Raw genomic sequence first — 15,649 nt, forward strand, 5'->3', positions numbered from 1 at the left:
CCAATTGCCGGCAGTTCAGCTGTCTCTCCCCCCACTGCCATGTGCTGCTCCTGCCCTCTGCCGTGGAGCTGCTCCCCGGAGCCTCCTGCTTGCTGTACGGGGTGGGGGTGGGGAAGAGGGGGGCTAATGTCATGGTGTTCCCTTTCCCCCTGCTCCTGCCCCCAGCTGACCCCATGTCCATGGGTGGGGGGGAGAGACATGACAGGGCTCAGGACGGAGGGAGCTGGCTGGCAGCAGCTGCTGTCTCAACTTGCTGATCTACTTAAAAAGGCAATGTAGTTAGAGTGGTGTCGTCGTACTTAAAGGGGCAATGCGCCTCTCTCACACATGGTGTGTGTCTCTGTCTCTGCCATGCTGTCTCCTCTCCAACCATTTGTGCTGCCTTGTAGTGTGTGAGGCTACATTAACAACAATTTGTTAACCCTTGAGGGCTCAGCCGAGTGCTAGTTCATCATTTAGCAGTAAGGCATTCCCTGGGAAATATCTCACCCTCTGACTCCACCACCTCAACCAGGCTTCACAATCATCATTTCTGTGTACAGGATTGTTTGTTTAAAACTTATACTGTATATATGTGTGTGTGTGTATATATATATTATATATGTCTTCTGTCTGGCAAAAAAAATTTCCCTGGAACCTAACCCCCTCTATTTACATTAACTCTTATGGGGAAATTGGATTCGCTTAACATCGTTTCGCTTAAAGTTGCATTTTTCAGGAGCATAAGTACAACGTTAAGCGAGGAGTTACTGTACTGCCCTATGAGCAGCTCAGCTGCTCCTGCCACTCCCAGCTCTTCAATTCTCTTGCATTGGGCAAGCTTATGTCAGTTGAGATGAATTGCATCTGCACAAGGTGGAGGCAAAGACCAAGCAATAAACAAAAAATCTCAAAGTAGCTATCATTTCACTTAATAATGAATATGAAACATGCCTGTATGGCACATCTACACGTTGAAAGAAGGTAACCACATCTAAACCGGAGAAGAAGTGTGGGAGCCTTTTGCTGGCAATGCATTAGTTCATCTCTTCACCACTTCAGAAAGACTCGGGGAAGCTAAATGAACAGAAGTTGCACAGATGAGAAATCAGTCAATGGACTGTGCATGTGTAGAAGTGAGAAGTGTGCTAACTGCAGCTCTGAAGAAGCACCCTGATTGCCAATTTAATGGAGACGCACATACTCACGAGAAGACAATGGGCCAACTGTATCCCTGGTGAAAGCCACATGAAAAGTGGAATTGCACTAGGTCTGACTTCAGCCCAATGTGTTTAGTATACCAGCTGTCCTGTTTGTATGGCTACATGAGCCCATGCCATCCTTACCTCTTCTGTAAATACAGAACTGGGGAATATTTATATTTTGCAATCTCCATACTGTGCAGTATGGTGGAGGTAAATATCACTGGGCCTGTAATGTGACTGATATGTGAGGGAGAACGTGTTTTGATCCCTCTGTATAGAGCATCCCTCTACTAGTCTAATTTAGTTGAAAGAAAATGATAGTGATCCAAGATGAATGTTCCAGGCTGACGGTGACTAACTTGATGGTGACAAAAGCTTTAAAATAAAGCTGCCTTTTTTTTTTTTTTTTAACTAAAATATTGCTTCAATAATATGGGGTGGAGGAGAAATTCCATCTGAGCAAAGGAATGGGAGCCAGCTGTTAGGGAAGAATGTGGAACAGATCTGCAGGAGAATGTATGAAACCTATAAGGAAAAGACAGATTAACCTATCAAGACCTAACTTTTAGTTTCTGTTTCTCCTAAAGAGTTGATGACTACACAAATACTTTAAACACTATAAGGAGTCAATGTCCCTTCTGCACTGCTGCTTTAGGTTTTTTTAATGTCATCTCCTCTTCTTGGGGAATCTTGAATTCACGCCAGGAAGATGAGAGGAAATAACTTTCCAACTCTCTTGTAAGATAATTTTTAGGAACTTTGCCTTTCTATGTATTCTGTTAATTTAGGATCCTAAACATCTTAAATGTCTCTGGTTATTGCTATGCAGTCACGTCATTTATGTTATATCTTATGGAATTAAACTTAATTTACTAATGGTGAGGGGGTTTTGTTATTTTGTAATTGTTCAGACTCATACTGAAAAAAAACCCTTAAGGAACATCTAGTTTCCAAGGTAATTTTAAACTATCAGAAAAATATTTGGGGGAGAGGTGCTGAGAGAGAGGGAGATTGCAATTTTCAGATCCTTCCTCCTACTGCCAAACATGTAGTATTGATATTACTGTAACAGGGACACCTGCTTGTCCCATGGGAAGGAAGTTTTGATGACCTCGTTGCTATTGCTGGAGCGAGTAAAAAGCAGGAAGTGTAGGCGGACACCCTGTTTTCTTCGCAACGCAACACGCTCTGTTCTAGCTCGTATTACAACAGAGAAGAGATTTTACAAAGCAGTGGCTGCAACCGCCCTCTTCACCACCTCCTGACTTTTCTTAAAAATCATGACCGCATTGTTGCCCTATTCATAGTTCATCTGTTGTATCTGCTGGTTTAACGTCTCAGTTTTGTCCCTTCCTAGAGCTGCAGACCGATTACAGGCCTTGTCTACATTCCTGCGGAAGCAGTAGTACCACATACAGTTTCTAAACTAGGATTTTCCTAACATTTCCTCTGGTTGTCTTATGGTGATGTAGGGCCCTGGTCTATCTAACAAAACATGGTACTTGCCAAAGCTGTTAATGCTAATGTGCATGGCCTAATTCACTGAGATGTTGCTTTGAATTTTGAATGAAACAATTTGCATTGTTGGTGTCTGACAGTTGTCTCATTAAGGCTGTATTTGAGAACATGAAATTCCCATGCTGGATCAGACAGTGTTACATCTCTTCCAGTATCTTGTTCCCCACAACAGCCCAATAGCAACTGCTTCAGAAGAAGGTGTAAGATGCTCCACATGAAGCTATTATGGAATATGCTGCTAACACAGAACTTTGTTCCTAACCTCAGTCAGTGGTTGCTTATACACAGGGCCGGCTCTAGGATTTTTGCCACCCCAAGCAAAAAAATTTTTGGCCGCCCCTGCTTTTTTTTCGTGCCCCCCCTACCCCCAGCTCCGTCCCAACTCCGCCCCTTCCCCAAATCCCCGGCCCCGCCTCCTCCCCCGGGCGTGCCGCATTCCGCCCCCGCCATTGCTTCCTGCAGCTCCCCCCCACCCCCCCGCAACGCCCCAGCTCACCTCCGTTCCACCTGCCCCCTGAACACGCCGCTGCTCCACTTCTCCCCCCTCCCTCTCAGGCGTTCAGGGGAGCAGGTGGAATGGAGGTGAGCGAGGGTTGGGGGGAGCGCAGGAAGTAATGGGGGGGTAGAGGAACCGCTCCCTGCCCCACCACCGCTGCCTCCCCCAAGCGCACCGCCGCTCGGCTTCTCCCTCCCTCCCTCCCAGGCTTGTCACGTGAAACAGCTGTTCCGCGTGCAGCAAGCCTGGGAGGGAGAAGTGGAGCAGCGGCGGTGCGCTCAGGGGAGCAGGTGGAGGTGGAGCGGAGACAAGCTGGGGTGGCGGGGACACATTTCTAGGGGCAGCATGGCCGGCGCCGGAACACCGCCCCTAGAAATGTGCCACACCAAGCACCTGCTTGTTTTGCTGGTGCCTAGAGCCGGCCCTGCTTATACCAAGAAGTACGAAGGCTTATATCCCTTCTGAAGCTCTGGGTTACAATTTTTGTAATCTTTTACAATAACTCTGGATATTTTTATCTGCATACAAGTCCAATATGGTCTAGTTTGCAAAAAAAAAATTTTTTTTAAGTGACTTAAAGCCTCCTGTACTGGCCTCCCCAGAGGAGTAGCATAAAGAAAGCTTCCTGGGTGAAAACTAAATACACTTGACATTTCTGAGTGTTATTCTACATTAGAGTAATTTCTTTAAAATAATAAAAATAAAATAAAATAATCATGGGGATCTATGATTGCTCAATATTGTCCAGATCAAAGTTGGATCATTTTTCTCCCCCCTTTTTAACTTAAACTAACTTGCAAGCTTTGCAACCTCAACCTGATTTGTTAATTTTGTTTTTTGTTTTGTTTCCTGGCTTGTGAATCATCATACTAAAAAGATTATGGAAGCCAAGTTCTGTCCCAAGTTGTTCACTGAGGTGCCATAGATATAAAGGAGGGCAGAACTTGGTGAATTTTCCTAGTTAAAGAGAGACATTGATGGATTTCAAAGGAGCATATTTGTTTTCAGCCAGTTGGATCATGACTGGTGTGTGGTCTTGAAGATGGCAATATAAACTGAGGATGTAGGAGAGAAATTCCCCAGGAAAAAAATAATTTTTCTTTGTGATTCTTTGTTTTTCTTTTAAGTTTTCAAGTACAGCGTAATACTGTTTACTGGTTACAAGCAGTAACTTTTGATGTAATTTTAAATGATTAGGAATGTTTCCTAGGGCAGCTACGAGTTTATTATTTTACTAACTTGAGCTTAACTACCCAGATGGTCCATTCTCTGATAACTATTTGGGTTAAAGAAGCAGCTGAAATGTATGCTACTGAATAGGTGGATATGATCTCATGCCATTTCCAGAAGTGCACCCTACTGGCAGAATTCAGATCTGAAAAATCTCTTAAATACTAAGCAAAATGTCTTACCATACTCTTCCTTGCTTCAGCAAATGCCCTTTTCTCCTCTTCTATGCGTCTTCTGGCTTCTTCTTCTGCTTTCCTCTTTTCTTCCTCTCTCCTCTGTCTTTCTAACTCCTCAAAGCTGAGCTTGAGTTTACCAGGACGGAATTCTTTAATAGAATTTTCATTTTCTTTATCTTTTTCCTCTTCGTTTACCTTTAGAAAAAAAAATTAAATGTTTTTACTCTTTTTGGGCCAGTGGGAAGAAAGAAAAGATCCCTCTAGGAAATGTAAAAACTGCAGTCTATCTCAAAGCCCACACACCGAATACTTTAAAGTTTTAGATACTTAGGCACAATCTGGATAACTTTTCAAATTCTCTCTGAGGAATAGTTTAACACTACACACTTATAAATCAAGAATAATATTACACAAGCAGGGGGTGAACTAAATAGCGAAAATCATCTTTGATTTATACTTTTAAGGGCTGGATCATTTTGACATACCTAAACAGGCCTCAAAGGGGGTAACAATCCTGAAAATCTGAGTAATAAAACATCTCTCTGAATCTTGAATTATGCTGTCAGGTTCCTTTGCAGATATGTGAAATTAATAGACCTTTCATTTGTAGTAGAAATATTATGTAAATGCATTGGACTCTCTATTTGCATGTGAGGTGCTTTCCCTCAGTGCTGATTTGTTACAAAATAACATAGTAGCGGACTGTGAATTTTTATAAATAAACTACTACTATATATTATCATTTTATTTTTGACCCAGATTGACAATGGTGCTTCTGTTCCTCCTCCAGAAAATGAAACATCTCTGAAGAACCGAAATGAGGTGCTTCAATATCTTCATTGTTGCCCTTCTCCATTAGACACTGTCTGCAAAGAGAAGGCTGGGATTTGCAAACTGCAACTAAGAATGAAAGCAAGCAACTAAGAATGAATATTCCTTCAACTGCTGTATGTCTACGGAGAAAGTGAATCCATGAGCTATGATGGCATCGCTGCTCGAGTTTGCTGCACATTCTAAGCATTATGGCATTGAGCTGTTGCTCACAGAGTTGAGAAAATTATAGGACATCAGCTTTTCAGAATGATTAAATTACTGAATATCTATGGAAAGAGAAAAAATGGAAGGAAATAATTGAATTATCCCCTTTAGAAAACTCTGCAAAGGTACAACCAACAAAGGCAAGTGATTGGGAGGAAAATGGTAATTTATAACCAACCAACCAACCAACCAACCAAAGTTGGGCGTGTAAAAAGGGAAACACCATGAGAGCTTTTTTTTTAAAAAAAAAATTGCAAATGTCACCTTTATACTGAAACTATGTATTTCAAAATGTGGGTGAGGGGGGTGGAACAAAGTATTGTTTAGGATGACCACTGTGGCTTTCTAAACGAAGAATACACTATAATGTTGGAGAGCTGTGGTGTTCAGGGTTGTTAGTAAGAGGAAAGGTTAAGCACTGGGAAAACAGATATGGACCTAAGCTACAGAATTTGGATTCAAGATCCGATATGGATTTTGACCCCAGACCTACACTCAAGATCGGAGGCATTCTGATGCTGGGCTCCAAAAATTTTGTTTTGGAAATTTTCAGGGTTTCAATTTTCTGAGCGCCTGTGTTTCCACAATTGTGTGCTGAATCAGGATCTTTAAAAATGTTACTATAAAAACACCACATCAAGTGCAAGATGGTTACAATCTGCCCAGGAACAGTCTCGATAATCAAATTTTTTTTAGTTACCAAAAGTGTGTGGTCTATTAAATTCCTAGAAATAAAATCTTGCATGGTGCACTGAAATAAAATTCCCATTCACAAGTGCAAATACTGGTGCATACCTTCTACGTGGGAGAACAATGGCATAAATAGTCATCTGAGTGCACAGAAGTAAAATCTATTTTTAAATACAGAATTCTCTAAAGGTGGTCTCATTTTGCTGCAAATTATTAAGAAAATGGTAAATGTAGCTAAACTATCCAATGTACCTGATGCAAATACTCTAATTAAACAATTGTTATTGCTACAGAACAGAGTACCTAATTTATCCAGAGGTCTACTGAATCTTAGATCATCCTAGCTTACAAAACTCTTTAGGGCAAAGGCTATATTATGGAGACATATCAGGCAGGAGTTGGGGGGAGGGAGAACAGGATTGTTTTTTTTCTATTTCTGACAACATGTTAGGCTAAATCTCTTCAAGTCTTAATCTAGAGTGTAGTATTTAAACCCTCTATAAAGAAAAGGACTGATCCAACCTTCCCCTCCTCCTCTCTCTCCTACTCCAGAGAGAAATCCTCAGTGATGAATATAAACATGGTAGATAAACAAAAGAGATGAATAAGAAATAGCTCCAGACAATTGCCATGGAATGCTTTCATGTGTGAAAATACTGGTTATTGCAATGCTCAAAGTACCACTGAAGTTAGACAAAACTTAGATAACTTCCAGTTTGTTAAATAATGTTTAGCTATGTGACTGAAAACCACTAGAAGGATACTGATACCCACAAATGTGGTAAATTCATCTGGAGTAGTTTAAATTCAATCAATATTTAATTAATTGAAAACTAAGAACTGGAGTCACTTTAAGAACAGAATAAAATCTGTTCATACTTTTATACAATTGCGTCAGTTCCAAAAACATTAAAACATACTGACACATGGAACTGGAGTATCCTATGATGCTGCTACATTTTGTAAGAATGAATATGACTGATAGCATGCTTTTAAGAAAAAGAAGCTTCACTAATACCAGTGGCTTGTTTAAATAACTATGCCAAGACTTAAATGAATCACTGTCTAGAACAAAGACAAGGAGTACTTGTGGCACCTTAGAGACTAACCCTAAGGTGCCACAAGTACTCCTTTTCTTTTTGCGAATACAGACTAACATGGCTGCTACTCTGAACCCTATCTAGGACAGTGATTTTCAAAGTTCGGGTTGCGAGCCAGTAGTGGGTCGTGGAATGCAAAGCACTGGGTCCATTTGCTCAGCCAGTAAAAACTGGCAGCCAGCCAGTAAAAACTAGTAGTCCCTACCTGTTCTGACACTGCGCTGCACCCCGGAAGCAGCCAGCAGGTCCGGCTCATAGACAGGGGAGCCAAGGGGCTCTGTGCGCTGCCCCTGCCCCAAGCACCAGCTCTGCATCCCATTGGCCGGTTCCCAGCCAATAGGAGCTGGGGGAAGGGGGAGCGGTGTCTGCGGGCAAGAGCCACACGGAGCTGCTTGCGTGTCTCTGCCTAGGAGCCGGACCTTCTAGACACTTCTGGGGAGCAACGTGGTTCACGGTGCCAGGACAGGTGGGAAGCCTGCCTCTGCACCTCAGCTGCACTGCTGACCAGGAGCCTCCGGATGTAAGCCTGCACCCCAAGCCCCTGCCCCAGCCCTGAGCCCTCTCCCACACCCCATCCGTTGGATCGCGGGCATCAACAACTTTCTTCAACCGGGTTGCCAGAAAAAAAGTTTGAAAACTACTGATCTAGAACAATATCTAGGGCAGAAAGTATTTTTGAAACTGATGATGCTGTCAGGTCTCCATCTCAACTGTTAAAAATTGAGAATCATCATGAGGTTAACAGTTTGAAACAATTCAGATGTTAAAAAAAAACAACAGATACATGAAGGAATGTAGTGTATTTTCTACACAAACAAGCATCCATAACTAGAAATGAATAATGCATCTATTTACCATTTGTTGTCTAGCTTCTTCAAAAGCACGTTTTTCCTCTTCCAAACGTTGTCTTGCCTCCTCCTCTGCTTGCTTTCTTTGATTTTCTTGTCTTTGTTTTTCCAGTTCTTCAAATGTTAATTTCAGTTTCCCAGGAGAAAGAGGTTCATTTGTTTCACTGCCTTCATCTTCATCCTAGATAACAAAAATGAAAGTTAAATACAGTTTAAATATCAAACGTGTGTTTCCCAAGTATTTCTCATGATTTGTTTACCATGACAAATGAAAGACACTTGGCTTCCTTGAGGGATCGTTTTTGTTCCTCATATCTTGTCCTCTTTTCTTCTTCTTGCTTTCTTTTTTCTTGTTGTTCTCTCTCATCTCCTGGGTCTTCAAAATGTATTTTAATCTTTCCAGGTGTTTTGTTAGGTTTGACAGGCACTACTGTCACCAGCAGCAAATCATCACCTTCCTGTTGTTAATAATAAATTTGTTTCCATAAATATTGACTTTTTGGAGTCGTCTTTCCACATGCAGCTGCCACTGTTACCTGTGCTTCTCAAAATTGCCAATATAGTTATACTGAGACTAAAAGTAGGGACCAGAGCAAAACTCATTTTCCAGTACTACTGACAGCCATTAGTTTTCTTCTGACAACAGAAGAGCATTAAGAGAATTCTATTTTAAATTGAAATGCGACTGGTGGCAAGCGTTCATCGAACTTGTACAGTATCTTCATTGACAGTTGAACTTATCCACAACTATTCATGGCTGATTGGAAAAAAGCTGCTAAAATTTTGCTGACATAATTGTAAATGCACCTAAGTTTTAAGGTGCTGTGCTCCATTTGGAAACAAGCTAATAAGGAATTTGCTTCCACACTCTCTCTTTCTCCAGAAACAAATATGTGGTTTAAAAAACAGCATGTGAAGTAACTGCCAATCCCTTCAGTCTTACTTCGGCAGAAGTCTGGGATCTATTACGTGTATTTGTATGTTCAATCTCCATGATATCTAGGACTGAGTCCTTAGTAATTTTTTTAAGTGACAGAAGTTGTGCAGCATTTCAAAATGTCTGATTAGATCAACACTGACAACTCAAACATTTACAGGCTTCTTTTGTTTATAGAATCTATTGCTGTCTCAAGTGGATTTGAGCTATTGTCCAATACAAATTCATGTGCGAAAATATCTTCTATGATGTGGATTTACACAAAATATCACCATTAAAGAGAGATTTCAGAGTAGCAGCCACGTTAGTCTGTATTCGCAAAAAGAAAAGGAGTACTTGTGGCACCTTATACTCAAATAAATGTGTTGATCTCTAAGGTGCCACAAGTACTCCTTTTCTTTTTATTAAAGAGAGACTGTCTAGTAAATTAGACCCAAAATTTAGATTTTATTTTAAAAAAGAAAACTTCAATAGAAGTGTGATGATTTCACCCTTAGTGAAAAATGGGGTTTTGGTGTCTAGCTTTTTTAAAAATTAAACGTCCTCTTACAATGCTGGAATCTCATAGACAACAACATTGTGCTAGCACATGTAAATCAGTGTGTTAAACTGACCAAACAAACCGGTCTTGCTACACTTTCCAAGCTGAAGTGCAAAAAGTAAACCAAAACATTGTTAAAGCGATTATAAACATTCTTTCTTTTAAACAAATCTAAGAATCTTGAATGTACTGTAACATTAAAAAAAACCTTGACACTATCCCTCTTTAATTTCAAGATTAAAAAAGGCAAAGAGCTTTTAAGGTTAGATTTTCAAAGCCACTAGTGCATTTAGAGGCCCATGTCCTATGAGCAACAGAATCCCTTTGAAAATGTAAGCCTTAGTTATTTTTTTATTCTGACTTTAATGGTTGGTAAGTCATTTACCTTTAAACCTGTTTTAAAGCTAGAATAAATTGGCCTCATATAGATAGATGGCAATATATTTTGTGGCTAAGACATTTTCTCAGACTTTTTTAGCCTTGTTACAGAATTTCCGTGAAAAATTAAGTGTATTGTTTATTTACCCAATCCCTATTAAAATAATAAAGCAGTGAATAAAAAATTAGGTGAATGTTTCTTTGAAAAAAAAAAGTCCAATTACCTCTGCTGCTGATTCAGTTCCTGTATTGTTTATGTCATCAATCTATTAAATGAGAATTTCACATAATTATGTTACTTTTGTTCTTTGCCTTAGATTTTCAAATATAAAATGGAAAATTAACTTGTGCAAATGTATGTTGCATTTAAGTTTTTATGTATCTTTGGGGTGGGAGGGAAAAGAGGGATACCATTCTGAATACTTTTTGATAGCTATATGAGTTTTACCTGACATTACATTTTAATGCCTAGGTAGTATGTCATGTTTTAACCTACAGCAGTATTAATGTTGGGACAGTTCTTGTGGCTTACTAGATAAAGGCTTACTTTACTAGCAATGTAATCCTGGGAAACAGAATTGAAACCCTGGGTATAGCATAATAATCTTATTTAGCTTCTTAGTGATAAACTAGTAAATACACATAGATAAAGATTTGTTTCCGCATGCATTCCATAATTGTGCAAGAGAAGCTAAAGAAAATCTGTCATCTAATTTCATATCTAAGTGACCTTGTCCTTCCCTTGAGACCTAGCCTAGTGAGAAAGCCCTCTTTCCTATATTCATATTCTTGACGTTAGTTTCTATATATTTTTATTGTCTGAAATGAGTATAACTTCCTTCCTGAGTACAAATTTACATACTGTACTCCTACCTTTCGAAGTAAATAAACTCTAGAACAGGTACTGAAAGAGATTATGAGCTAAACTGTCAGCAGAATGCTCAAAACTTAGTAATGTTACTCCCAGTAGGACATGACTAGCTAAATCTTTGTTGGATATTTACCCCTAATAAGAGTTCTCTTTCCTCTTCTGTGTGGAGGGAAAAGATTAAGTGCTAATATTTTTGGTTAAGCAAACTATTTGTTCATGGTCCTGGACTATGACATTTAGACTCTTACTCGCACAGGTAATTGCTTCCGTGAAAGAACTACAGGAGGGGACACACTCCAATTCAGAGTTTATCAAAAAGATAAAATTAGGCTTGTAGGCATTGGCAAGAATTGAAGCTACTCATTTATATATCTAACAGAAGTGATCTGTACAGTGACAAAAGAATAAAATACTGATTGAAACATCACTTTTAAGTACTCTTTAGTGGACAATTTGTCTACAACTGTGCTTCTTACAAACACCTATTTTCAGTAATAAACTTGAACATAAATCAGCATCTCTTGTCTAAAATGTGTGTATGTAACAACAAATGTTTTAAAATTTACTTAGTCAACTTAGCCTTGAATCACTTCCAAGCATATGATACCAAAATCTGTGTTTGGTTCATTCCCTCTCCCACTTTCTGTTTTCATCAATGCCTGGCCTCAGCTATAACTCAAGCTCAGTGTTTGACAAGAGTGATAACCCTCCACACACCCGAAAAACTCCTCCACCACACTCATCTCCCTCGTAGACGACAGTCCATTCACCTACTTTCAAGAAACTAAGACCAAATCCTCCTGCTGAACTCTTAGAAAAAAATCATACAAAATAAAAAATGTTGACTATTTGATATGTACTTAGTATTCAGAACAAGATAAATATACCTCCTGGGCTTTTTTTGCCAGTTCTCTCTGAATTTTCTTTTTCTCAATCATATCTTGTTCAATTCTGCGCTTTCTTTCCTCCTCCATTCTTTTTCTTTCTTCTTCTTGTCTCTGCTTCTCCATTTCTGCAAACTTGCCTTTAACAGTTCCTATGAATGTGAAATACAAAACTCAATAATTTGAACTAATCTTCAACTGTCAAATTACATGGACTTTTAAACTGAGTCTCTTACCTGTCAGCTTTGGAACATAAGCTTTTTCTATTTTAGAAGACTTTGTTTCTTCTTCTTCATCAGAAGCAAGTAGATCTTTCATCTAGTTGATTAAAAAGGGAAACTAGAACTGAACTGTCTTTAAGCATTAGAAAACAAAATTTCAATATTATCATATAAAGGGTTCAAAAATAGTTTATCTACTAGATGTTGAGACCACTTATTTGAATTACAATGAAAAGTTCCAAAAATATTTTTTAAATTCTTATGATCAAGTGAATATTAAAAAAATATGAAAAATATTTGCAAAGAAAATAACCTCCTGCTTTCTCCTGTTCCATTCTCTCTCTCTAACATACTGTTCTTTTCTTCTTTGCTTTTCATCTCTAGACCTCCTTTGATTTCTTTCTTCCCTTGCTTTCTGCATAGCTTCAAATTTATCCTTTACATCACCCTTGTGAAGTTTGGGCACATAGGATTTTTGGACAGGTTTAGATGAAGAAAGCAGAATCTTTGTGAAGATAAAGAAGAAGTAAAGATAAGGAAAAGAAAGTTGAAACAGATGGAGAGAAATTGTTTGATAGATTGGATTAGACAGAATGTAAGATTTATTAAAACAAAATACATATGTGATCATGATTTTTGTGCCACTGGCTACTGTCTGCCAAGCATCTTAGCTATACTTTACCATTTTTTAAAGGAATGAATCAGTAATAAATATGACGGAATAAACTGAGTTTTGTTGGACTTTAGCTGTATGAATCCCACTGATTTTAATGGAGGGCTACGTAGTTAAGCCCTGAATTTTGAGAATGTACTCTTATAACACACATGAAATTTTAAAAAGATATATACATCTCTATATTATTGCATTAGAATACGTATACTCACTCTGAAAACAGAAATATATACTTGATTCTGCCTCTAGAAGCAAGACTGGGACTTAGATTTCAGGTATACACAAAGACATGGGTATTAGCATCACAGTGTCTAATATATCTTTGGTTTCTTATGTAACAGATGTTTTATACCACACCTGTTGAATCTTTACACATGGTGGCATTTTAAAAGAAAAAAAATATAATTCTTCCATTTAAAAACTTAAGCACATCATCAAAATAATTCCTTAAATATTGGGGTTGACCCAGCAATCCAGAGGCTACACATGACAACTGAGGAGCCAAGCTCCCTGGGCCAACAGAGACCTATTGTATATATGGCTGAAGAATTTTTAATGGGGGTTTCTGTGCTAACACTTTCCTCATCTGTATGCTTCTGCTGGCTCCAGTTAGTACATTATACCCACATCTTACAAATATTTGAGTGTTCTGTCTCCTTTTACACTTTACTGCCAACATAGTATGGTTGAATCAGCTGAAAAACTGACTGAAAACATTGTTTCATATTTTATATGCTTCCCATTTGAGTACATCACACAATGTTAGTTATGCTTGTTTTAACTCCTATCACTAAATTATCTAGCTAGAATGCTAAAACAAATCTTTTGAGTAACTTAATCCCAACGCTTTCTAAAGATATTAAAATATTTTAATTTTCATCTTGAATCATGAATGGTGTAGGAAAGTGAATAAGGAAGTGTTATATACCCCTTCACATAACACATGAACCAAGGATCATCCAATTAATAGGCAGCAGGTTTAAAAAAAGCATAAGGAAGTACTTCACACAATGCAGAATCAACCTGTAGAACTCATTGCCATTGGATGTTGTGAAGGCCAGAAGTATAACTGGGTTCAAAAAAGAATTAGATATGTTCCTGGAGGACAGGTCCATCAATGGCTATTAGCCAAGATGGTGAGGGGTGCAACCCTATATTCTAGGTGTCCCTAAACCTCTGAGTGTTAGAGCCTGGGACAAAATGACAGGAGATGGATCACTCAATAAATTCCCCTGTTCTGCTCACTCCCTCTGAAGCATATGGCACCAGCCACTGTCAGAAGACAGGATACTGGAATAGATGGAGCATTGGCCATTCTGGGTCAGAGCATTCTTATGTTCTCTTCCTCTTTCCCTTTCCCCATTTTTTCTGAATTTTCAACAATGTTATGTTTCCTATTTTGTGAGTCTCACTTCAGACATCCACTTCCAGCCTTTCAGGAAAAGCTAATATGTAATGCATAATAGCAAGAACCCCTTTAACATATTCCAGCAAATATAATAACCTTACTTTCCTTAATCAAACTGTTCTTTTCAAAGGCTTCTCTGTTACCTTAAGATACAAGGTACATTCTTTTCCTTGAACTTATTATGCTCTTACCCATTTGCTGCTTACCAATTAGAAATAAAGCATCAATACTTGTCTTTTGTCAGCATCACTTGTAAGTTACTACAGAACTTTGATTATATTAAACTTGATACATACCTCAGTCTTCTGTACAATGTCATTCATGGTTTGTTGTTCTGTGATCTGGCACCTGACCCGTTTGATATGTGGGTTTCTATTTTTACCTGTAAGAAATTGCTGCAGATTTATTACCAGCTTAGGAAGAGTCACTCTTCAGTTGAAATTTCTACTATCTTTGTAGAAAAAAAGTTAGTCCACATTTAAGCTTGGTGCACCACAACTTAATTTGGCCCCCCTGAGTGAAGATATATGAACATGTACTGAGCATGCAATGGTACTGAAATGCAGTGGCTACAATTCACTATTTGAACTTTATTTTTTATGGATTCACCTACATAAATTATCATGATATTTAGCTTATATGTCATAGTTTATTTGTTTTAATAATTGTTAGGGCTGTCGATTAATCGCAGTTAACTGACGCAATTAACTCAAAAAATTAATTGTGATTAATCGCAGTTTTAATCACACCAATTGAAATGTATTAAATATTTGGGATGTTTTTCTACATTTTCATATATGTTGTATTCTGTGTTGTAATTGAAATCAGTGTAAATTTTTTTTTATTATATTTGCTCTGTAAAAATTATAAACAAAAGAAATAGTATTTTTCAATTAACAAACTTGTCTGTCTTAGTGATTGGCTGAACAAGAAGTAGGACTAAGTGGACTTGTAGGCGCTGAAGTTTTACATTTTGTTTTTGAGTGCAGTTATGTAACAAAAAAAATTCTACATTTGTAAGTTGCACTTTCACGACAAAGAGATTGCATTACAGTACTTGTATGAGATGAATTTAAAAATACTATTTCTTTTGTTTTTTACCATGCAAATATTTGTAATAAAAATAAATATAAAATGAGCACTGTACACTTTGTATTCTGAGTTGTAATTGAATTCAATATATTTAAAAATGTAGAAAACATCGAAACATATTTAAATAATGGTATTCAATTATTGTTTAATCGAACGGTTAATTTGTTTAATTGCGCAGTTAATTGGTTTAATCACTTGACAGCCCTAATATATTGTATATATTACCATCACTAATGGGACAGAAGGATGATTCAATGGTTAGGGCACTAGCCTGGGACTCGAGACACCCAGGTTTAATTCCCTGCTCTGGCACAGATTTCCTGACTGTTTGACACTGGACAAGTCACTTCAACCTAGATCTTTC

General features: G+C 38.3%; 2 protein-coding genes across 20 annotated transcripts in view; one reads left to right on the forward strand and one right to left on the reverse strand.

Moving 5' to 3' along the window:
* Positions 1-6,624, forward strand: part of FUBP1 (far upstream element binding protein 1) — a 65,641-nt gene extending 59,017 nt beyond the window's left edge. For all 9 annotated transcript variants that reach the window (XR_006283375.1, XR_006283379.1, XR_006283380.1 and 6 more), the window contains one exon: positions 5,395-6,624. Coding sequence is in view for 6 of the 9 variants with exons in the window: in XM_043521195.1 (XP_043377130.1) it covers positions 5,395-5,412 (18 nt within the window). In the remaining 3 variants the exon portion in view is untranslated. The remainder of the gene's footprint in view (positions 1-5,394) is intronic.
* NEXN (nexilin F-actin binding protein) overlaps positions 1-15,649 on the reverse strand; it is a 46,138-nt gene that overhangs the window by 15,095 nt on the left and 15,394 nt on the right. For 3 of the 11 annotated variants that reach the window (XM_037906791.2, XM_037906793.2, XM_037906792.2), the window contains exons 2-9: positions 14,490-14,575; positions 12,426-12,617; positions 12,128-12,209; positions 11,895-12,043; positions 10,361-10,402; positions 8,541-8,738; positions 8,288-8,461; positions 4,611-4,799 (exon numbers count right to left, since the gene is read on the reverse strand). In XM_037906791.2, coding sequence (XP_037762719.1) covers positions 4,611-4,799; positions 8,288-8,461; positions 8,541-8,738; positions 10,361-10,402; positions 11,895-12,043; positions 12,128-12,209; positions 12,426-12,617; positions 14,490-14,516 — 1,053 coding nt within the window. In that variant the 5' untranslated portion in view covers positions 14,517-14,575. The remainder of the gene's footprint in view (positions 1-4,610; positions 4,800-8,287; positions 8,462-8,540; positions 8,739-10,360; positions 10,403-11,894; positions 12,044-12,127; positions 12,210-12,425; positions 12,618-14,489; positions 14,576-15,649) is intronic. The other 8 variants (XM_037906795.2, XM_037906797.2, XM_043521208.1 and 5 more) reach the window with 5 other exon arrangements.

This window comes from Chelonia mydas, chromosome 8, assembly GCF_015237465.2.
Source record: "Chelonia mydas isolate rCheMyd1 chromosome 8, rCheMyd1.pri.v2, whole genome shotgun sequence".
Classification (NCBI taxonomy): Eukaryota; Metazoa; Chordata; order Testudines; family Cheloniidae; genus Chelonia; species Chelonia mydas.